We start from the raw sequence: 24,546 nt of genomic DNA, 5'->3' as shown, positions 1-24,546 counted from the left end.
GTAGGTTCCTGTTGCTAATAACTCTCCCTCAAGTGCCTGCAAGCAGCACAGATTAATTGTGTGTGTGTGCGTGTGTGAGCACATTGCTGGGAAACAAACAGGAGGCTAATAGAGGTGAGAAGTATGTGGAAAGGCAGGAGGAGAGCAGAGTCAAGAGGGAGAAACAAATGGATGTGCTATGCTGGGGCAGGACAGTAACAACGTGACAGTTACGAACAGTAAGTATATGAAGAGGGGAGACAGGGATACACTGGGATTCAATGTTTCCTTGTCTGGTATCTGACTGGAAGTCCATGCCAAGCCACCTCACTGGAGGGACACCACCTAAGACATTTGTAAGTTCATGGGGTAATTCCAGCAAGCCGCTCTTGAGGAGGAGCAGGCGGCTTTTGCCAGCCACATTGGCCATTTTGTGATGCCTTGGAGAAGCTGTCACGTGTTCCTGTGGGAATGAGGCCAATGTCTCCCCACAGTGTTTTAGGATTGCATCTTGAATCCACCTTGTGTCAGGGGAAATGAAGCATTTGTCCTTACCAACTCAGCAGCTGAGCTCCAGTAACAGTACAGCAGCCCCATCGATGAGGGAACAGAAGAAATGAGATATGATCTGACCATTAACAGCAGGCACAGCTCATGAAGCAGAGATCTGGCTGGAGGTGACTGTTTTGGCAACTGATTGCAGTTTGCCTGCCACAGGGGAGCGGAAGGGCAGCTCCGTGAAAACAGAGGGTGCAGAGTTAATAGACAAAGTGGATTTCTGTTGCTGCTTAGCCATCTCATTCCTCTGCTCTGTAACTGCAGTATCATGTTCAAATCAAGGCAGCAGACCGTGAAGGCGCTTCACACAGAGACAGAGCCACTATCCCCTTTCGTAAGCTGCTTAGTCAAGGTAATGCTTTTGAAAAGAAAATAGAGATGAGTGTTGTTTGCCTCAGGGTTTCATGGGATTGTGCATTGCTGGAGAGAGTTGTTCATAGTTTGAATCCTTTCTCTGAGAGCACATCAGTGCCACTAGTCAAAGGAAGATGAATCAGTCAGAGCAGAACTGGCCAACGCTGAGAAGAAGGAAGGCAGTTTGCTTCATTTTGTACTGGGAAGAAACCATGGATGGAACAGTATTTTTTCTTCTAGCTTTTCTGGTTTAACCTTAAATGCTGTCATCCTGGCAACTACCTGCCAGCCAAAGTGCACTGACATGCCAATCAGTGCCAGAAATTTGCTATAAGAGAAACATTAATTCCATTTCCTTACACAGCAAGCTGAAGTAATACACAGACACCTGAGTGAATCAGGTGCCAGAGCCCCTTTGGAAGCCAGAGATGTTGTGGGCTGAAACCACTTGAACACAAGGAAAGAAAATGTCACTTCAGCAGTAGTGTCTTGGGTTCAGTTTTTATGCAGTTAATGTTGCCAGGATAGAAGTCATGCAGCACAGAAGATTGGTAGCTGCACTACAGGTGTAGTTCAAAGAGTACCTTCATCATGGTTTTAGCTGTGTGCTTGGCTCCTGTCTCAAAGCATTGACATGATGAAATTGGAGCAGTGAGAACTAGAAGGGGAAGACATGACTTCCAACAAGAAAGGTCTTCTAATCCAGGCAAAATGTCACATCTTTTGGCTTTTTCCTGAAAACAAACCCTCAAATGTCTTTCTCCTCTCTCAGTCCAGCCTCCGCAGTTCCCCTTGTGCCAACTGGGGCACCAGCAGCAACTGGGGAAGCCGCCGCTCGAGCTGGAACAGCCTGGGCAGAGCCCCAAGCCTTAAGAAGAAGAACCAGTCAGGAGAAAGGGAGTCCTTGCTGTCTGGGGAGGGAAAGGGCAGCACAGACGATGACTCCGATGATGCCAAGTCCAGCACAGTCAGCAGGCCCTCATTGCACCGCCGGGCAGAGTCCCTGGACTACCGCAGCTCCCTGGATTTACCCGAGCTGCTCCAACTGCCCACCATGCGCCACTCGCTCAGCATCAGCCCCGTGGCCGTTCTGCCTGCCGAGTACCAAGACTGCAATGGCAAGATGGTTCACGTCCCCAGCGAGTTCTTCCTGCGTGTCGATGGCCACAAGGAAGATGCTGCAGACTATGAGGATGACATGGAGGATGTGAGTTGAGGGGGAAACTGGGCGCTCACGCATTAGGTGGCTTTTCTGTTCCAAGAAGGTTGATTAAAAATATGGCTTAACAATGTGTTACTGCCTCGTGGCTGATGTAGACAACATGAATCCAGACTCAAGGGATGGGCTTCACTCCTAAAAGGAGATTAGCTGCCCACAGATGTGGTGGAGTCACCATCCCTGGAGAGATTTAAAAGACTCAAAGGTGAGGTGCTGAGGGATATAGTTTAGTTTACTGATGGGCATGGCAGTGTGAGGTTAGTGGTTGGACTCAAAGATCTTAAAGGTCTTTTCAAACCATAATGAGCCTATGATTCTATGATATTTTTTTTAGCTAATGAATTGGGCTGTTACATCGCAGTTATCGCTTACAAAGTAGAACTGCAAGGGGATGTGCATGCTTTTGCCTAGTTTTTGGACTGATTGAGATTGTTCCACTGGCTCAGGATACCTCCAAAAATGAGCTGCAGGCACAATGGCTAGCTAATGTCATTGCTCAAAACAGCTGTTTGACATCTCAAAGGCTTGAAAGCCTAGAAAGAATGTTTTCTTTTTTGGTTGTTTGAGGCCTTTTTCATTGTAACACAACTTTGCATCTCAAAATAATACATGCCTAGAAGCCTTGTGTGTTCATGTTCATGTCTCACTGTATAGCAGCCCTTTCCTCTATCCCTTTCCTCCCTGTTTTGTTGGACAAATGTGACGGTGCCTGCCACGGTTCTGTCTTAAAAGCTGCAACTGCCTACAGTCGCTATGTAACGCCATGTGCTGCCTCTTTTACAAAAGGACTGTGAAAGTTGAAGAGGCAGGAAAATAAAAGAGGAAGAAAAGATGTTTCTTCTTTTCTATCTAGAGTTACTGCTACCGAATTCGTAAAGTCCTGGAGCCCTACAAGCCACAGTGGTGCAAGACTCATGAAGACTGGTCTCTCTACTTGTTTTCACCACAGAATCGGTAAGAAATCCCAGTGAAATGCCAGCCCACTGGGTTTTTGTGATAATGGAATACTACGTTTCTAGCTAACCTTCCCTTGAGAAAAATTCCTTTCTGATGCAGAAGCACTGAGTGTTTTAGAAATCAAATTCCTGACTTTTAAGTAAATTTTCTGTTACTTGTGGGGAGAATTGTTCCACAGTTCACTCCACACCTGCCTAGGAAGAAGGGTGGTTTAACCAGCATTAATAGTGGCTGTTATTACATCTTGTTTACTGCATTGATAATAATGGCCAAAGCTTGTGGAGAAACCTGGGCACCACCTGGGCCAATGCTGGTGGCACAGCTGATGAAGGCTTTTCATGACATGCCATTTGGGTGGGAGTCTCTTGCTGACCCAAACATCTGCAGTCTGTTTTCCTCCTCACTGTTTCTTCAGGTTCCGAGTGATGTGCCAGAAGGTCATTGCCCACAAAATGTTTGATCACGTGGTACTAGTCTTCATATTTCTCAACTGCATCACTATAGCACTGGAGCGACCAGACATAGACCCACACAGCACAGTGAGTACCTGAGTCATTGTCTTCCCTCACCCAGTATCCAGATGTTAGTCTGGTCAGGGCAAGACCCTGCAAGATGCAAGATGTTTGTTTTCTAACATCTTTCAATAACTTGCCTGTTTTTGTTGTTCTGTGTTTTACAGGAAAGGGTATTCCTAAGTGTTTCTAATTACATCTTCACTGCAATCTTTGTAGCTGAAATGATGGTTAAGGTAATTACATCTCCATCCCATGGCCCTTAATGAGGCCTGGCAAAGACCAGAACTTGACATAGTTATGATCTGGGTGAAGATTTAAATGTCTCTCTTCTCTTGGCCATAGGTGGTAGCTCTTGGCTTTTTCTCTGGGGAGAACACCTATCTGCAGAGCAGCTGGAATGTCCTGGATGGAGTCCTGGTCTTTGTGTCTATCATTGACATTATTGTCTCCATGGCATCGGCGGGTGGAGCAAAGATCCTGGGTGTCCTTCGTGTTTTGAGACTTCTGCGGACCTTGAGACCCCTTCGGTACGTTCACCGATAGAGTGGCTGAGTTTTCTTTGTGCTGATAGATCAAGGAGTTTGAAAAGAGGCACATGATCCATCGAGGTCTTGCTTAATAACACAAAAAGCTGAAAGACAGTATGGGTAGAATCACCTTTGAGGATCTCTTCTCTAGTGAAACTGTTTGAAAACAGTGACATTAGTTATAATTCATCTTCTCCAGCGTGGAAAAGAGCAGATGGAGTTGGAGTGAGAGGTGTTATTTTACTCAGGCAGTTAGTACAGTGAATGCCTTCTCCATGCTGCATTTTTTTAATCACCATTTTCCAAACCTGTCTGGTTCCCTGTTAAACTGCACAACCTCACAGTCGCTCCCAAGCAAAGAGGCTGTGTTGGCTGGGAGAAAATTGAACAGGTGCTGACAATAATTGGATAAGCTTCAGCATTTATACCTGCTCTCCCATGCCTGCATGTGTAATGTCACTGCAAAACAATTTAGCTCTCTGCTATGAAGAAGGAGAGATGCTTTCAGTGGTTGAGAAAAGGAATAAAGAGAATTTGTACTTTGTTTACAGTTGTGCAATAACAAAGAGTGTTAATGCTTGGAGGATTTTGATCAGTTCACAGCTCCTGTTTTATTTCCATCCTGCTTGGCAAGAAACAGGAGCCTTTTTCATGAAATTTCAGGGGAAAGATGACAGGCACCTCCAGAGACCTGGAAGCTTTCTAATAAAAAGTTGTTTGCTTATGAGAGTAATGGGAAGAGGCAATCTTGTTCTCGTGGTCACAGGCCTAAACAACAGCTATTTGTCTGCCGCTCTGTATATCTTTAGTGACAATGAACTTTGTGTTTCTATCTCCTCTCTTGCTCCTGTGCTCTGTTCTGCTGGCGACATCAGGATCCCCTTGCAGTGCTGGCTCACCAGCAGCCACTCTGGGTCATCCTGGACACACCTTGGCCTGACAGGGCCTTGAGGCACCACCTGTCTAACACATATAACTAAGAACACAAGTCAGAGCATAGGCAATTCATAAGCAAATGTACGGGGGAAAAAAAGGAGAATTTGTCTTAGAGAGTAATTAGACCAGATCCTATTAATAGAGAGGAATTCATCACTTCTCATGATGGCTTCACTTAGCCTCTTCTAGGATTACTCTAGGGACTATTGTAGATGCTTTGTAGGTGCAGTTCAGACTGCTGCCAAACAAGACCCTATTGAAATGCTTTGTCCCTGCAGCATACAATTCTCCTCTTTCTCTGTGTTTGGCAGGCATGAGAGCACCATTAGCTGTGCTACTCAAGCTACCTGCAAGGACTCACATCCCTTTCCCTCTACAAACCCTTCCTAAAATAAGCTTTGATGTTTTACAGTCCAAACACCTGCTTTTCCAGAAAAGCTTGCTTGGGCTAGTTACACTTATGTGCAAACACATTTTTCAGACACCCATGGGAGAGCCATTCTGCAGGCACTCATACAGGAAAGCAAAACACTTGTTCTCCATAATACCCAAAACCTGCTTCAGACAGTGTTCAGAGCATGCCTGACCTCTCACAGCCTCACAGCAAGCAAGCAAGCTGCTCTTTAATGGGATGACCCTTTGGCTATGGAGCTGTTGATCACAAGTTCCTGTGTAGCTAAGAGTCAGTTCAGGAACTAATTAGGAACCAAACTGAAAAGCCTTTGTTTGAAAAGTTGTTATGGGTTCAGGCCAGGGCAGGTGAGCACTTATGCCCATAGAAAGAGTTGAAGACATGCTCTCTAGTACCATTGTGAAGCTGTTTGCATATGTTGTGTGAGGAAGCAAGCTCCTTCCTGATGTGTGTCACCCTCTCCTTGGATCAGGGACACCTCAGAGGGGATCATCTGTCTGGACTGAAGTACAGATAGCCCTGTAGTGGGAACCTCTGATACTTTTCCCACAGAGAGTATGCCTTCTTCACTGTTACTAGTAAACAGTTGCCCAACATCTTTCTGACAGGCTTTCTTATGCTTTTTTAATTCCAACTGATGCAACTGTGAATGTTCTAATTGCCAAAATAAGTCACTATCTCTGAAGGCTGCCTGCAGGTAGAGGAGAGTTATATTAGCTCTACTGCAGCCCAAGCAGAGGAGGAAAAGCCACTGTGTAATAACTTGGCATACATAAAAATTAAAAGCTTTATTGTTTTGCCTTTTTTGCAGAGTCATCAGCAGAGCCCCGGGTCTGAAGCTGGTGGTAGAAACCTTGATCTCCTCCTTAAGGCCTATTGGGAATATTGTTCTCATCTGCTGTGCTTTCTTCATTATCTTTGGGATTTTAGGAGTCCAGGTAGAGTATTTCCCTCACTACAGCCATCTTTATGACTGATACAATACAGAAGATGTTTCTCTCACCACCTGGGATTAAGGTGGAGGTAGCAAGCTTAAATCTCTCCAAAGGAAGGTTTCAGTTATGTGTAAGAAAAAAGAACCAGACCCAAGAAAAAATGCTTTGGGGTGGGATTGGCATCTCTTTGTTGGAACGTCCTCAGGATTAGAAGAGCAGATCTCCCTGATGAACCACATTGTACCATCTAAGCCTGCTTGAGAGTAGAGAAAGGAAAAGACAAACTCCCAAGATCCCTCCCAACTCTGTGTGCTAGAATGTAAATTGTGTCTCTTCCTCAGAGGGAAGATTGTGTGTTAAGACAGATATCTGAGCTGGAAGGCCAGATAGGCAGACAGGGTGCATGATATGGAGGATTCTGTCTCCTCCCTCCACCTGCCTGAACGTGGTGACTCAAGGGATAGGGGTCAATGGCAACAAGTTCCTGCCGGATTCTGTGATTCTATGGCATCTCCTCTGAGACTACCAAGTGCCACACTGGCAAGGCAACACCTCAAGTACTGTGTTCCGTGTTGGATCCTTTCCCCACAAGAGGGACGTTGAGATGCTGGAGCGTGTCCAGAGATGGGCACTGGAGTGCTGGGGAAGGATCTGGAGCACAGGTCTGATGGGAAGCAGCTGAGGGAGCTGGGGCTGTTTAGTCTGGAGAAGAGGAGACTGATCACATGATCACTCTCTGCAACTCCCTGACAGGAGGTTGTAGCATGGTGGGGGTCAGTCTCTGCTCCCAAGTAACAAGTGATAGGACAAGAGGGAATGGCTTTAAGTTTTGCACCAGGGGAGGTTTCTATTGGAGATTAGGAAAAAAAGTCTTCCCCAAAAGGGTTGTCAAGCCCTGGCACAGGCTGCCCAGGGAAGTGGTGGAGTCCTCATCCCTCAAGGGATTCCAAAGCCATGTAGCTGAGGTGCTGAGGGACATGAGTTAGTGGTGACCATGGCAGTGGTGGGTTAGCAGTTGGACTCAAAGGTCCTTTCCAACCTAAATGATTCTGTGATTCTATTCTATCAATTTGAATTTGTCTGCCCTACTAGGTGACAGACTTCTCAAAGCTGCTTCTTCAGTTTTTATTTTTTATTATTGCTTCTCAAATACAGCTTTTTAAAGGCAAGTTCTACTACTGTGATGGTCCCGATGTAAAAAACATCACTACGAAGACTGACTGCACTAACGCACACTACAGATGGGTTCGGCGGAAGTACAATTTTGACAACTTGGGACAGGTATGTCCTCATTGCAGGGATTTGCTGTACCAGCTTTTAAAAGATGAGCACTTAAAATGTATTCTATAAAAAGGATGTGGAGCCTTCATCGTAGCAAGTTTCCAAGAACAACATAGACATTCATCTATCAGAAATGATCCTCACTGGATGAAAATGCATAAGGTCACCTCATGATCTCTTGCAGCCAGACTTCCAAGGCTTGTATAATTCCTTGCCTATGGGAGAGTGTTGTCTTAAAGCCACTGCTTTTGTATGTAGTCCCTCATGTACAGACCTCAACTGTCGTTTTTAATCTTTTGACTTCTAGCTGTTATGTTTGCAAATGAAAAAAAATAAGGTGTTTCATACTGACTGAAAAGACAGCCCATAGTAGGAATTGGGACATGTCATTGCTTCTTTAAACCCCATGACATTGGACCAGCTGGACATAGTGACTTTTAATCATGCATTGGTGACCAGAAAGCCTGATGTGTCTGAGCAAGAGTCAGCCTGTATCTGACAGAAAATGAGCATTACTGACCAAAGTTGGCACTTTTAAGCGAGACATAGAAATAGGTAAAAGCAAGCCACAGTATGTTGCATATCTCCACCATCTACAGGCCGGATGATGTGTTGTGAGCTGTGGATTGGTTTTGCTGAGCATTTTCTGGTTTTAGTTTCTTTTCTGGGAACTAAAATGCAAGACCAATCTTTTCTGTTTTCTTATAGGCCCTCATGTCCTTGTTTGTCCTTTCCTCCAAAGACGGCTGGGTGAACATCATGTACGATGGTTTGGATGCTGTGGGTATTGACCAACAGGTAAGTGTACTGCAGAGTACAGATGTGTTGCTCTCAGAGGTCTCATGCCAGGTTATTTTTGAAGTACCAGGAAGGAGCAGAGCTACAGGATCTGCATGAGATCCTGGCTGCCCATTGGGCTGCCAATGTTTTCCAGTCTCCACTGAGCATCTTTTACAGTACTACATCACATGTAGTATACGAACAAACACTGATGGAGTTTTTAGTTAGTTTAGTTTTAGTACTTGAAGAGGGCTACATGTGCCATTGGACTGCAGCTTCACAGAAGCAAACTCTGAGGAGATGGAAAACAACCAAGAATGTTGTGAAAGAGAGATAGTTAAGTTTATATTACGTGGCATTTGCAAAGGAAAGTCAAGTCTTAGATGAGTAGTACCCATTGTAGCTACAGTAACACTTTGCATTTAAGTTTTCTCCTGCTTCCGAAGATCCTGTAATAACCAAGAAACATTAACCATAGGCATACGTCTCAAAAACATAAGCTGGAGCCTATCTTTAACTAAAAGGGTCTCACAGATGGGATGATGCACATTTATTTTAAGCTGTGTGAAATAAATGCCAAAATAATTAAATGCTGTAAGCCAAATTGTGGAGGCTAGGGAGGGTTTCATAACAAAAGCAAAATTCTAGTCAGTGAGAAAATGAATGAAAGGAAACTGTTTAGGGAAAAATCTCCTCCCAGACTTCTCCTCCCCACAGCAGTGTACTGTGCTGTCTTTTTGCTACAGAGTACCCCATATCCTGACTTACCCGTGCCTTACCTATGCCACTTCTCTTTTTCCTTGTTTTCTAATTCCTTACCTCACCAGCCCATCCAGAACCATAACCCATGGATGCTTCTCTACTTCATCTCCTTCCTGCTCATCGTCAGCTTCTTCGTGCTCAACATGTTTGTGGGGGTGGTGGTGGAGAACTTTCACAAGTGCCGACAGCACCAGGAGGCGGAGGAGGCCCGGCGGCGGGAGGAGAAGCGGCTGAGACGCTTGGAGAAAAAGCGCAGGAGTAAGGAGATGTACCTGTCTGGTCGGTAGACTGCATTACAAACCAAAATCTTTCTGAGCCCTGCCTGCTCCCAAAAGCAAGACTTTCGTTTTCCTTTGGTTTTGTTTCCATGGGATTCAAGAGGCTGTTTTGCTTCATTACCTCTTTGGCGGTACCTTAAGTCTTGGGTTGCAAACACCCTGGAATCGTCCTCTACGAGTCAGTTGTAAAGCATTACCTGTTTACTTGGCTGGGGAAAAAATAATCCTCTAGGCAGAATCCCCTCTCACCAAGCAAGGCAAAGGTGTGCCACGCACCAAGTGAGAGCTCGTGGTGTGACTGAGGGATGCAGTGAGTAAACAGCTGCAATGCTTACTCTGTGTGTGAGGGCCAGTCCCGAGGGTAGCCCTGTGGCTTAATGTGCCGCTTGCATCTGATGATGGTGGTGGTTTGATTTATTAATTCTTCTCTTAGACAAAATAGTTGTGATGCTTTTTAGAGTGCTAGCGCATGACCCCGCATGCCACAAACATGTTGCATGAGGGCATGAACAAACTGATAGCCCTGGGGAAAGGAATGGAGCCCCAAGATGGGGCTGTCCAGAGAATTCTTCTCTGGAAGATGTCCATTAAAAGAGATGCTTGTCCCATCACAGACTGGGGAGCCCTTCACTGCTGAGCAATATGCTGGGTCTCAGTTTGTCCTTGCAAGCAGTCAATATGGCCAGATGCAGGACCATTAGGTTGCAACAGAAGGCCTTTAGCTGAAGTCATCTTCTTAGTGGATCTAGTAGGAACGATCAAACCAGACCAGGAAAACACCTGAGCTTGTGCTCCTTTCTCAATCCAAATCTTCCCAGGGATTCTCATGTATTCGTTCTCGCCTCTATTGCTCCTTGGCAGGCTCCATCAGGGACAAGCTGCCTGTAGCATCTGGTGGGTAGTCCCAAGGAAACTGCCAGGAAACCAGCCACACCAATTTCCCAGACAGCTTTATGAACAGGGATAGCCTGTATTAAAGGCTGGCAAGCATTTTTTAGAAGTAAGTGAGAGAACATGGCTTGGCCACTCTAATCAAAGATGAGTTTATTCAGGGATAAGGCTTGAGTGCTTCTGGCCCTGCTTGCTGCAGGAGCCCTGTGGCTCTTTGCCTAGTGCTGTGCTGCCCTGTGTAAGCTCCTGTAAGGACCTAATATCTCATTGTGTCAAATGACTAGTTATTTCTCAAACATCAAGACGTAGGAATCCATTTTCAGCTGGGAAAAATGCCGTTAGATCAAAGAGTCTTTTGTCTGGCTCTAAGGGTATAGCAGTCAGAGCCTTTGCTAATAGAAACCCCAGCCAATTTCCTCCATCATCCATGCTGGAGTCACAAGGCAAGCAGCTGTATCTCTTGCAGCTCTTCTGCTCTTGTCGCCTTCTTTTGTTAGAGACACGGGAGGCCTCAGCACCACAGGGCCTGAATGACAGACTGACATGACCTCACAGTGAAGGCCAAGCCTGTTTCATTTTAGCTAGCTGGAAGTTAAGTAGTTGGGTCAAAATGAAATCTAGATCAAACTAGCCAGCTGCAAACAGACATTGAATCTCTTCAGAGATTTACAAGACTTCAAATGCAATTTCATTTCCCTTTTCCCATTTTGGCTTTTGAGTTTGAGGTTCCACCTAGAATTGGAAGTGGAAATCCTGAAGGCAGCATTTGCAGCACAGTAAGAAATCAGTTTCAGGCTCCCAAGAATCCTCTTGATTGGGCAGTATTTCTACCCCAATGTGCTGGCTCAAGAAGACATTCAGATAAACTCAAAGTTTATATGTTTTTTTTTTTCAAAAAAAAAGCCTACTTACAAAGAACATTAAGCTTCCTTAGAGAAAATAGGCTGAGGTACAGGTAAGGAGGGGTAGTTTAACCACAGCCTGTTGCTGTTCCTGATTAGTAAGTAAATCTTATTACAAGCTTGTCTGTGACTGACTGCTTGGACATCAGAAAGAACCTGTCCCTATCAAAATTATGAACACTGTTACAGTGCCCCCCTCTATCCAGCTATCTTGAAGCACAGGGACAAGGAGATATTTTCAGACAACAGACCCAGGCATTGCACAGATGTGTGTTGTAGCATTTCACCGAGAGCACACAGGGAGGAGGACAGCTTTCTGGAAGGCAATCAAGTCCAATATAGCAATGGACAGGCTAAACATTTGGCCATGTACTGGGCTTCCAGGAGGTTATCTCAGACTATCTGGCTCTGAGGTCTCCTACCTGCCTCTGTTCAGGACATGCATGGCATCAAAGTTTGAATTGTTAACAAGGTGAAATCAAAGATCTGATACACATTTTGGAAGATTACTGTTTACATTGTAACGGGTTTTTTTGTTGTTGTTGTTATCTAAATGGAGTTTTCATCTAAGGAGTTATCTAAGGAGTTTTCATCTCCTGGGTAATTCATAAGACAATGGATTTGGTGAAAAAATGTGGCAGACTCAGAAAGATGTGAGATGTGGTTGGTGCTGTGCGTGGCAGAGTCTCTGTGGAGGAGTGTCTGTGTGTATGTTGCAAGCATGGGATGCTGCAAGGTGATGGCAAGCTGGGCAGCTTTCCACAGGCCCCAGTGCTGTGTGTCTCACCAATACAGGGGAGCAGATGAGACACCACCACCCCCCTCCCCCCCCCCCCCCCCCCCCCCAGAGCAGATGGGCACAGAAGAGCAGGGATTCTGCAAAGGAGTAAGGAGCCTCTCTTGGGAAGCCTAGAAGAGAGCCCATTTCAGCTCCATTTGTATCATTTGGCCTGAAGAGACCACAAGGGGAAGAAGAATTAGGGCTGTTAACCACAGTAAAACCCAGCATAGCTTACGGATGTACTATCTGAACAATGCCTGCCTGTATGGACTCGCCCCATCTGCCTGGCATCTCGTCCTTGTCTATAGTGTCCTGTCTGTAATGTGTTCTGTGTGTGGCAGCCCTGTGTGTGGTTCTGCATATTGAGGTCTTTGGACATCTACAGGCACCCCTACACACAGAAACACACCATTGACCTGTAATAGGTATGGGCTGAGGCCTGGAAATGGGTAAGCCTCAGCTTATCAGTGCCTGGATGTTCGTATCCAAGCAGGCTCTGGCTACAAATGCCAGGCTCTACAGGCTGGGTCCAGGATTTGGGTTCTTACGCAGAGCCGTTAGCCTGTCAGAGGGATTGCTCTGTGGAGAACACAATCATAGAATCACAGAATGGTGGGGGTTGGAAGGGACATCTAGAGATCATCCAGTCCAATCCCCTACTAAAGCAGGTTCCCCTCCATCAGATCACACAGGAAAGCACCCAGGTGGCTTTGGAAACCTGCAGAGAAGGAGACTCCACACCCTCCCTGGGCAGCCTGTGCCAGGGCTCCCTCACAGCAAAGTTTTTCTTTTTTTATAAGTGGAACATTTGGTGTCCTGCAGCAGGACAGGCTCCTTCATCATGTGATAAAGATGGGGAATCATCATATGTCTGGTTTGGGGGCATTTTTCAGGCCTTTCAGGAGCCTGGCAGGAAGGTACCTCTCAGCCCATATTAATGAAGGAACAGAGTCAGCCTATGCCCCTTGTCAGTGTGCCTTGACTCCTTCTGCTCCTGTGTCAAGCATCACTTGCTGCACCCAAGGTGTCAGCAAGGCACATGGCACTGTGGCTGCCATGACAGGGCTGCAGCAGCCACAGGGCTCAGCCTTCACAACTAGGCTGCCATTAACACATTTGAGGCCAGAGCCAGCACTGAAAGAGGGCACTGGCTTTGCCAGGTGATTCAGCTCATATGAGAGAAGAAGGCAGCTGGACTCAGTGATCTTAAAGGTCTCTTCCAGCTGAAATGATTCTATGATTCTATAATATGCTGTAGAAGTGCATTTGATGTGTTTTTAAAGGCAGAATTGTGCAGTCTACTTTTTCATGTGAAGGTGAAAATTCAAGAGAAGCTAGAATATTTGTCTGATACACCACTACCTCCATCCACTATATCTACTGTGTAAATGAGTGTAGTGTCATGTAATAATCCTGCAGCTCCTAACCTTGTAATGAAGATTCTCAGAAGACACAAACCAAAACCACAGATTAAAGGTTTTTATTAAAACCATATGGATCAGCTTGATCTCAGCTGCATTTAGGCTATGAGGCCAAATCCAACCATTCTGTTTCCGCCGTAAGGCCAACAGCTGCTGACCTGCTGAGTGGAGCACGATGGCAAGTCAAACATGGGCAGTGCTCTGGGCTTCAAAGGCTGCAAGTGAGGTCTGGGTGACACTGTGTGCCGAAAGCAGAGCAGGAAAAGCTGGAAATGCCTGACACAGCCCAGGGGAGGCCCGAGCTGGGGAGCAGAGTGTCTTTCAGTAGTGTTAGCAAGTCACTGGTCCCCAGGAAGACCCCAAGGACTAAGAACTCAGAAGAGGCAAATGCTTTTTCCTGTGTTCCACTCTGTGCAAGAGTGTGGCCACAGCTGTGTTTCTCTGAGGCACTTCCCAGCACAGAACTGAGGGTCTGGGCTTTGTAGAAGGAAGAGTTCAGTTTTATTTTAAGACCCAGCTGTGGTGCCTTTAAGAGCACTGACTGTTAGCCTTTCTCTCTAGGGGTGAGCCACTGTGGGCAGCATGCAGTGCTATTTCAATTAGTCCATCTTCTCAATGCCACAGCTATCTCTGTATCCATGAGAAATATCTGAGCTGTAACTAAAATTTTGGGCACTGCATATCTGAGTGTTTAGTATGTCTAACTAGGGAATTACCAAACCATCTCGCTTACTTTTCCAGGCAGCTGCAGGTATAGAGCTACTCTGTGCCAAGCATGCATATAAACCCATTAGAGCTTTCTAATGCTTCATGCAGAGGAGAATAATGGAGGAGCTGTAGCTAGCAGTTGTAATGACAACCTAAATGCTTTTAAGCTAAGAGACAGTGCTTCGTTAATTTTTATGTCAGCAGAATCACAAGCAAAGCAGTTTAAATACTCTGCAGAGAGGTGAGATTCAAGCATTAGCCAATGCTTTAGAAGTGAGAGCGAGAAAATACTGTGGTTTTCCTTTTGTGTATGTTAAACGATTTCTCCTTTCCCTTCTGAATTCCCACCAATTCAAACCATCAGCTGCAGCTGAAGGGGTATTTGTCTGTGTTTGATGTAAGTCTGCTAGCTGGCTGGTTGGAGTCTCAGCCTAGAAACCATTGCCCTGGAGAAACCAGGCACAAATTGCATTTTGACTATGGTATTGATACATTAGATGTCCCCATTTGCTATGCCCACATCCCTGTGGTCCACTGTTCTCCTCATACTGGTTCTCCTGCAGACTTCATGTCTCTGGTTGAGGAGGCTGGAGCAGTAGGTGTGTGCAGTGACCACTCACAGTCAAACCAGGGTATATACAAAACATAGTATATTCTCACTAAGAGGTAAAAAATGTGTATCTGAACTGAGAGCAGTAAAACCTGTTCCTAACAGGATGAGGAGTGACCCAGCAGAGCTGGGGGCCTTGGAGCTCTGAAATACAGCCTCCCTCCTGTTTGGTGAGGGTCAGAGCTGCAGTGAAGCTATGTGGCTGATCTCTCACTGCTTTCACCTTTCTGCAATGCCTCTGCCTACATGGGATTGTCCTGAGCCAGCTGCCGAGCTGTCCCAGCCTTCCTGCACACCCCTGCTCACCACCATCAGCCTCGCATGAGCAGTATCTCCTCTAATGGACATTGCATGGGTTACCACACTGAGCATGACAGTGGTGTTGCATGTGTTTCAAAGCGTTGTCAACTTTATCCTACACTGTCCTTGTATGTGTTGCCCCCAGGAGGAGTTTCTTTTTCATCTCTCAGCCTAGCTTCAGGGATGTAGTGTATCCTAAATGAGTAAGGCATTTCCTAGAGCTGCCTTTTCACAGATATAATTAAACCCATCCCAAGTTTGCTGAGCAACCACTTGACCAGGCATAGCCAGTGCTGAGCACTGGCAGAAGCTTCTGATGCACTTTTACACAATAAACCAGACCCACCTTTATGGCTAGGTGATTCCTCTTTATTATTTGTATATCCACACCATATAAAGAGAGAGCTGCGTTGTTTTCTGTTCAGCAGCTTTACAGTGGAAAATGTCTTCTTGTGGTCTTGCTTTAGAATTATAAGTAGTTTATATAACATAATAAACACCTGCTCTTTTGCTGAATAGTAAACCAATGGCTGCATTTGGGCAGGTTAGAGAGTAATTGCAGTCACTTACAGCCTGGTTTCCTTATGTGCTGCTAACCAGTATATTCACGCACCACTACCTATCACTGCAAATGTTGTTGTGGGATCCATTAATCAACCATTAGTCATTAATTAGTCCCTTAATATACAATTTGACTGTTTGGGATATCCTCAGATCTCCCAACAAGCTGTTATTTTGCATTCCCAAGAAGACATTTCCAAAATATAAGTATATCATAATCCTGAGTACAGATGTACAGGTGAAAGCCCATTGTACAGACTTCAGTGAGTATTATATTGCAGTGCTTTTATTGTTATTTTTTCAGACACACTAGAAGATTAGCCAAGTGAAGACAGCCAAGACAGCCCTGCCAGTCCAAGATGACTGGTAGGACTAAGGCACATGAAAGCAACAGAGAAATGTATTGTAAACCAATTCTATTTGCTTTCAGCTTGTTTTTCCACACCCGTTAGCAGTAAAAACAAGTCTACATTACCCTGGTCAAATGGAAATGTTTTTCAAATACCTCCACTCCTCTTTTAACTACCAGAAAAAAAACCCCACTAGTTGAAAGTAAGGAACAAATTCAGTATCCTTTTATCCAGTTTATTTATTTTAGGGTTTTGGACTCTAATTTGGCATCAGTTGCACCACCAAAAAAAAAGCCCCACCTTTTGAGAGTCAGTCCATCTGAAAGATATTAGCAAAATGAGAGGAGTAGAAGATATATTTCAGGGGGACACTGAGTACTTTTGAACTTATTTCTCTCCCTATTTTTAAAGTGAAGCAACTGCTTTTTCCCAGCTCCTTGTGCATTTAAAGCTCAATTTGACGAAACAGCTGCAAAAATCCCTCTCTGTTAAGAACAATCCTGCTCTGACTTAGTACAACCTGTCTCCTCCACTTGCAAAACCTACAGAAATGCTGTCTTTGGCCTCATGTACAGATATTTACATTCCTTAAGTTTTAAAATAATTGCACTCCATCTGAGTGCCCACAGCCATCTCCTGGTCACAGTCTAACTTAAGAGAGACACATGCAGTAAATGCAACTTGGTGGCAGCAGCCAAACGCTGTCCTTGGAACAACCCCAGGAACTTGGTCTTGTGCAGAAATTTCCCCATTTCAAAGAGAAAAAAGGAGTCATGACCAAAGGCAAAGAGATAAAATTTGTGTAATGATAGCCTGAGTGGTTTTCTAGATGCAACTATGCCCTTGGATTTATGTTTGCAGAGGAGCTTGTGCTGATAGTCTTTGCCTAAAGAAATGCTGAGCACCGCACTCCATTGCTGTTGATGCTCTCCCATGTGCTACTAACCCACACGCATGTGCCCTCCATTGCCACAGACATTGCTATATTTTGTTTAGGCCTTTCAAATACACCAATAGCCTTCTGTCACAGAAGCTGAACTCAAGTTGTGTTCTCTTATGTGGAACCTGCCTGACATCAGCAGGATTAGGAGACATGCATATCAGAGTCCAGACCAATGAGACCTTGCCCTAGGCCCTTCCTCCAAACTGCAGTTGAAACTTTGCTGGATTTGAAGCTTATCTCTTGGCTTTGGGTCTCATTTCCATCCTGCTTCTCGCCTTTTCTTGTTTGTGACAAGAGTCTCATGAAATGAAGATGTCCTCTTGCCTGAGAGAGAGCAGTAAGGACAGAGTAAATAGTAGAAAAAAGGATTCGGTTGTCAAAGCTGCAGAGGTTCCTTCTGCAGGCACAAGAGGTTTGGCTCAACTTGGTAATTCCACTGTGGTTCTTGGAGGCCTTGCTGCTGGGTAGAATCACTTGACCATTTGCCAGGGACTTTGCCTTGCATCCAGGTGTGTGTCAGATGTGACCCGCAGGCCACATTGTGATGGCTGCCAACCATACTGCAGGGCCTGCATTCATTGTGTTGCCTTTCTCTCTCTTTGTCTGCAGAAGCCCAACGCAGGCCTTACTATGCTGACTATTCCCCAGCACGGAAGTACATTCACACCCTCTGCACCAGCCACTATCTGGACCTCTTCATCACATTCATCATTGGGGTCAATGTCATCACTATGTCAATGGAGCACTACAACCAGCCAAAGGTACGAGACACCCATCAGTGTTCATCACATGTTCATCAATGTGTCAGCCATGAAACAGCAGCTTGATGTAGCAGAGGACCTGAGGACCATACACTGTTTCCCTCAGAGACTCTTGGCCAGAGAGATCTGCAGACAGCCCTGCTGCACCATTCCCTGGTGTTTGAAGGCCTCAGAAGGCTCCAGGCTCTAGGTTCAGCATTGCAATCTGATTAACTCTAGGTCAGCTCTACCATTCAGGAGTTACTTCCCCCAGCAAAAAGCTTGATTTCCCTGCTGTTGTGTAAAAAAAAAAATAGAGAATCAGGCTAATGGAGAGTGAGAGAAACTTGTTCTAAAGACATGTTCAAATATTTCCTCTCATCCTAACAGTGACTGACCCTCAGAATATAAAACAGTCCAGAGTTTTAGAACATTCCATTAACAGATATAAACATCAAGTTAATGCATGCACTGCAACGTTTCTTTTCCTCAATGAATTTAGAATAAACCAACTCTTAAGCACAGCCCTTCTTTTCTTTACATATCATAAAATCCACCTTTCTCATGAAAACCTTTGACATAAATCATACAGCCTGTCCATTTGTCACTTATATTAATCTTCTATCACATTATCATTCATAGAGCTCTAGGCTCAGTGTTGACTTTTCTCATATTGCACAGTCTGCCAGGTAACTCACAAATGCCTCCTGGAAGCTAAACTAGAGAGGCACCAAGCCACAAGGTAACATTAGCCTGTGTGTTTTACACCAGCTGACTGTGTGCTGTTCTGGCCCTGTAATTCCATTGCATAACAGCCTTTGTTTCACATGTAAATGTTATTTATCCAGATTAGACCTTATTTATACTTGGTTTATATTCATGTAAAACACAGTGGTGTAAATCTGAAGGCAAAGCATCACAAATGAATCAAGAATTCAGGCTCAGGCTGTGGGCTTCAGATGAAACAGTAAATTGTCCCCCATTCTTTTAAGCTGCTATTTTATTTTAGGCACTGGAATAAAAATAAGAGTAGTAGTGCCTTGAGGAATGCTAATAGCCGAAAAACTTCTCACTCTTCTTCTCAAGATATCAGTACATGGTCATCCTGTGTATCTGGGATCAGCAAAACACAGTCATCACACAAACGTGACGAGGAGAGCTTTCCTGTGGCCTGAGGCTTCCTCTATCAGCAAAGCAAATGTTACTTTGCAGACTCCTCTTGCATTTTATTTCCAGTTCTGTCTCTTTTGATGTTCATTGTTGTAGTTTTTTTATAGGACACCTATACTAGATTTAACTAAATTTCCCTTCCCTCCCTCCTCTCCCCAACGCAACCAAAGAGATCTTTCACTCTGCAACTGTCTAAGGTCGCACCAAGATTCTTTTTGCTATTGTTGGCCTACAGTTCCAATGAAATTGTTATAAGCACTCATCATCTTAAAGTATAAACACAGCGGACGCCTGACTTCCGAGAGCAGCTCTATAGACAGCATGAGCATTGCACCAAATATGGACATACTTTGCCCAGCTCTAGAGATGTGACATTTTTCAAGAAGGCAAGATTTAATCCATCTCCAACACTGTTTATTTTTCTGAGTGTTTTAAGCAAAGCCATTGTCCTAAGAATTGCCATGCTGGAATGAAGAAACGATCCATCAAGTCTTTTATTCTACCCAAGGCTGGGCAGTTCAGAAGTAGTAAGCATTATTAGGGGAAGGCGTAAAATTTTCTCTCTGTCCCAGACTCTGACCAATTTGTGCACTGAAGTTAGTATTAGTGCTCGTGAGTTTTTTGTCTGCATCGGTGTCTAATCCTTTATTTGAGTTTCACTGTGTGAATTGCTGCAGTTTTGCAACTGAACTCTGCAAGCTATTAGGAGTTTACTTCTTAATCTCTATTCCTATGCCACCCTTGTGCCTGCCAGTCCCTCTACAAGGGGTCTAGGAAAGGATAGCTTGGGCTGGTCTAATTGGTGTCTCTCTTTTCAGTCCCTGGATGAAGCCCTGAAGTACTGCAACTATGTGTTCACCATAGTTTTTGTGTTCGAGGCACTTCTGAAGTTGGTGGCGTTTGGTTTTCGGAGGTTCTTTAAGGACAGGTGAGAGTATTTTAAACTCTTGTGCATTTGGGATAGAGCTGTATTGACCTAGTTTCAAAGCCAGATGCTGGGTAAATGTAGCATTACTATGATTGTACTACATGCTGCGTTCGAGGAAGAGCAAAGGGCTGTCTCTCCATGAGTGTAAATTTTATACCATAGGAACTAAAAATTCTAAGAACTTCTGGAACTTCATTGCAAAAGAGATTCTGGAAATATTGCAAAATTCTAGATATAACCTTTCTCCCAGTACCAGCTTCCTTGCCAGATCTGACCAACTCAGCTTATAGGTCAGAAATAACGTGTTGGCATTAATCCAGTTCTCAAAAGACTAGTTTTGATGACCTGAGGTCATAGAGTTCCTCAGAACAAGTCTCCTTTGCAGTCCAAACCAGTCCTTTGGTAGAGTGCTGTCTTTGTAAAGCCTTTGTCAAAGATAGAGGTAATTGTGTTCAGTCCCACTGCCTTCAGATCCCAGCTAGAGACCTATGGCTCTTATTCTGCCTCTCATTCAGCCAGAAGCAAATGTGTATGAAAGCACATTGTGGTCTGGCAACTTGCTGGATAAGATTGGACACTTTTCCACAAGATCAGCCTGTTGTTTTATTTATCCTGACTGAGTGATTGGGAGCTGCTATGAGCAATATTACTTACAAGGGAAATTGCATGGGAAAGACAGTTTCTTCACATCTTTCTGTCTTTCTCATGCTGGTGTGTAAGTGCCTCTACAAGTGTTAGGCTATAAGGCAGAGAAGATACTCAAGTGGAGTAACTCAAGAGACAGGTGACATAACATGGGAGCGGCTGCATTGCATCACATGAAAGGTCCCTCTGGCCCACTATATTGTCCCTGAGAGTGGCTCCAACTAGGTAGTAGAAAGGCACTGCCTACAGCAACTTGTGGCTCAGGACCTGTCTGTGCCAGCTGCAGTGAGTTGATTTTGTACCACATAGAAGATCATGAGCCCAGATATGAGAGAGGGATTTACTTGTGCTCATCATTAGCACATAATTCTCTGTTCTTGAGTCTGTCCATGTATGATCTTTTTTTTTGTCCTTCCTCTCTTTGTTAGGTGGAATCAGCTGGATTTGGCCATAGTTCTCTTATCAATTGTGGGAATCACACTGGAGGAAATTGAGATGAATGCTGCACTGCCCATCAATCCCACAATAATACGCATCATGCGGGTGCTGAGAATAGCAAGAGGTACAGTCTGCTCCGTGGGTCTGCAGCCATCCCTCCTAACACCTCAGGAAATGACCATTTGCCCTTCTAATACTGCTGATCAGTCTGGCTCAAGAACAGTTAGGCTGGAAAATGTCAGTTCAGAGACAACCTAGGTGGAGTTTCTTGGGTGCTTCCAGTGGCACCTTTGATTGCTCTCTAATTCAAACCTGGGATCAAAGATCTTTTATACTGATACCAGACGAGAGCAGGGAGATATGGAGAAGGGGGGAGCAGGGCTTGAGATGATACTTGATGCTCTTCACTGATGAAGTGTCTCCCCCTCACTCTTCTACTTTCCTGCTAGGACACACTGGTGTTTTTCTGGTTTTTGGTCTGTTTTACTGGTGTCCTTAAGATTAACTGATGTGGGAAGCAGTCAGGATGCTCAGACGTTCTGTGGGCTCTGCCAGGATGCAACGAGCTTGCCATCTGTAAGAACAGATACAAGAGAAATGTAAACCCTCCCTACAAGATCTGAAACTCGGTTTCCTTTATGGGTTTTGCTCGAAATATTTCCTAGCTCTGCTGACCAGGATTTGATTCTCATTGTAGTGCTGAAACTGCTTAAAATGGCCACTGGGATGCGAGCTCTTCTGGACACAGTGGTACAAGCACTTCCCCAGGTAAGCCCCCAGACTTCATCCAGACCCAGTTTGTTCCCCTTAGAGGATTATGTCTTTTGGGCCAGGGGACAGCTCTGTGCCACCATGTTTGTTGGACACTAGAAGCCACCTGGGAAGGATATCAGCTTTCCCCACAGCCACTAGTGCCTTGTTAGCAGAGTTTTGCATGGCACATCCTGTTGACGTAATGCAGGTTAAATGGGAGAACCAGAATGGTGGAGGAAGTGTTAACAGAGAGCCAACTGCTGTAGGCAGAGCTCTTATAAAACAGAGATTTCATTGGCAAGTTCAGGAAGTAAAAGGATAGACAGAGAAAGCTGTTGGTGAAAGCATTGGAAGTAGACAGCTTCCAGCTCAGCAGCCCTCTTTGTGAAACAAGAGCAACCATGTTTATTGACACTTATTTACAGAGAAGCTGCAGACTTTAAAAGGCATACGAGGAGATATTTCTAAGTGTTAAAAGCTTGAAGTGAGGTCTCAAAACACAATGTTCTCGTGATCTGCAAGAGGAATCACATAGAATCACAAAATCCCAGAATGGTAAGGGTTGAAAGGGACTTCCAAAGATCATCCAGTCCAACTGCCCTGCTCAAGCAGGATCACCATCAGGTCATACAGGAACATATCCAGGTGGGTTTTGAAAACTTCCAGAGAAGGAGACTCCACACCCTCCCTGGGCAGCCTGTACCAGGGCTCCCTCACCCTTACAGTAAAGAAGTTTCTCCTTAAGTTGAAGTGGAACTTTTTGTGTTCCAGCTTTTGTCCATTATCCCTAGTCCTACCACTGGATGCTACAGAAAAAAGTGTTGTCCCGTCTTCTTGACATACACCTTTTAAATACTTGTAAGTATTAATGAGGTCTCCCCTCAATTCTCTCCAAGCTGAACAATCTCACATCCCACAGCCATTCCTCATACGGAAGATGCTCCAGTCCCCTCATCATCTTGGTGGCCCTGCACTGGACTCTCTAAAAGTTCCCTGTCCCTCTTGAGCTGGGGAGCCCAGAAGTGGACACATGACTCCAGATCAGGCCTCACCAGGGCAGAGTAGATGGGGAGGAGAACCTCCTTTTATCTACTGGACACACTCTTCTTGATGGTTTCCAGGATGCTATTGGCCTTCTTGTCCATGTAATTACCTAAATACATGCCTATGAGTTAGTTGCTAAGTGCAAAAAAGCCCACAATCTTTTCAAAATTAACTGGGAAACGAGGGGAATTTCTTTTTCTTGGAAAGACCCATTTACTTTTCATCGCTGCCATAAAGATGTTTCTAATTTGAGACATTTGCTCTTTGGTATTCAGATTTCCTTTTCAGTGAAAGATTTTGGCTGAGGCTAAAGCATGGAATTTACCAACTTGACCTCTGTTTTGGCATTTCAAGAAAGCATTTGATTTGTGTCTATTTTTTTTCTCTTTCAAAAGCATTGTGATACAGAGCATATTTTCTCTCCTTGTTTTCTCTCTCCCCTCAAACAATAGGTTAACTGTAGGCCAGGCTTTTTGTTTCCTTGGAGTGTTTTTGCAGTTTACATTGAAACCAAAGTGTCTTTTAAAGGGAAATCCTGGGGGATATTCCAAGCAGACCTTGTGCAGACAAATGTCATTTTGTCCTCCAGTGAAATTCAGAAAATGAATAGAAAAGTTTGGGACGAGCTCTCTGATGTCACTCTTTATAAAGCTACAGCTTTCATTTCAAAGGCAGGGGAAAAGTTCCCACTCCAATTAAATTAGCTGATTAAAACCACAGATGGAAAATCCTCATTGAATGTATCAGCTAAGTGACAAGAAAAAATACTTTCATGTTTATTCTTTAAGGTTTTGGGGGAAATTCTTTGCCTGGTGTATACAGAATGTTCATTTATGGGCTTACCATGACAAGGTATTGTCATTGCAGTACATTGTTTTTTTCTTTCTCTTCTGGGTGACTTTCTTCAGCTTCCTATTTGTTTTTGTTCAGCAGCAGGTATAGCTTGAGTACCACTTGAAGAACCAATTATCCCAAGGCTTGGGAGATTGTTAGCATTTTGATCCAAGATTAAAGTTGTCATGGTACAGGCTTAGTCTCCTCCTCTGGACCTTCAGACTGACCTTGAGCTGCTGTTTTCAATGTAGGAAGACTTCCTATCCTCTTGCATCCTCTTCATCTGGTAATCTCATGTCTACCAGTAGAGAGACCTTCTCCTCTACCATGTCTCTGAAAAAAATCAGATAGAATAGAGGAGAACAAATGAGAAGAGGCAAGAGAGGGAGAAACAGTGGTCAGGGAAAGATCTCAAAATGGCACCTGCTTTGTCCTCCACCTCCATACCCTCTTAGTCCCAGCAAATGCTTTGGATAGTGTGAATCAATCATCACATTCCAGACATAGTTTGGACTAGTAGTGGGGATGTGGTCTCCTGGAAAGGCACTGCAAGCCTCAGCTCTGAAGGGGTACCCTCACGGTACACCCTTTGGCAGAGCAAACAAAATCTGTCATGGACTTTAAAGTATGAAGTGCTAAAATCAGCTGGTGTAAACTTGAAATAGATCCACCGCCTCAAGCTGAGCATCTAAAAAGAGCTGGGCTCGCGTGACCAGCACTGACTTCATCACTTAAACATTGCCAGTCCTGCTGGAGCCAGTTCAGTGCTGCTGAACACAGCTCTGCATTGAGCTGCAGCATGGCTTTTAAAAGCCACTCGCTCTTCTTTTCAAGTGTTAGGGACTCGACCATCCCCTGTTGATGAAACACATTCTCCCAGTAGATGTTTAGTCCCTCTCCTAAAAAAAAAATCTGTTTTTTTTTGTCTGAGTTAGCCAAGTTTCTTTTTTAACTTGGATGTAGTTTTGCTTTTTTTCTTCTAGAATTCTCATTTTTGGAGCAATAAGAGAAAGTAATCTCTTGCAGTCTGGGAA

General features: G+C 44.6%; 1 protein-coding gene across 1 annotated transcript in view; it reads left to right on the top strand.

Annotated features, from left to right (window-relative positions):
- Positions 1 to 24,546, top strand: part of CACNA1H (calcium voltage-gated channel subunit alpha1 H) — an 84,106-nt gene that overhangs the window by 39,156 nt on the left and 20,404 nt on the right. The window contains exons 8-20 of the mRNA XM_061994391.1: positions 1,664 to 2,098; positions 2,964 to 3,064; positions 3,483 to 3,606; positions 3,747 to 3,815; positions 3,925 to 4,109; positions 6,269 to 6,395; positions 7,548 to 7,673; positions 8,382 to 8,471; positions 9,281 to 9,473; positions 17,570 to 17,721; positions 19,689 to 19,798; positions 20,872 to 21,005; positions 21,579 to 21,649. Of these exons, the coding sequence (XP_061850375.1) occupies positions 1,664 to 2,098; positions 2,964 to 3,064; positions 3,483 to 3,606; positions 3,747 to 3,815; positions 3,925 to 4,109; positions 6,269 to 6,395; positions 7,548 to 7,673; positions 8,382 to 8,471; positions 9,281 to 9,473; positions 17,570 to 17,721; positions 19,689 to 19,798; positions 20,872 to 21,005; positions 21,579 to 21,649 (1,917 nt within the window). The remainder of the gene's footprint in view (positions 1 to 1,663; positions 2,099 to 2,963; positions 3,065 to 3,482; positions 3,607 to 3,746; positions 3,816 to 3,924; positions 4,110 to 6,268; positions 6,396 to 7,547; positions 7,674 to 8,381; positions 8,472 to 9,280; positions 9,474 to 17,569; positions 17,722 to 19,688; positions 19,799 to 20,871; positions 21,006 to 21,578; positions 21,650 to 24,546) is intronic.

This window comes from Colius striatus, chromosome 3 (genome assembly GCF_028858725.1).
Source record: "Colius striatus isolate bColStr4 chromosome 3, bColStr4.1.hap1, whole genome shotgun sequence".
In the NCBI taxonomy this organism is placed as follows: Eukaryota; Metazoa; Chordata; class Aves; order Coliiformes; family Coliidae; genus Colius; species Colius striatus.
The sequence above is the reverse complement of the archived record's forward strand: the minus strand, read 5'-3'. Positions and strand labels throughout refer to the sequence as shown.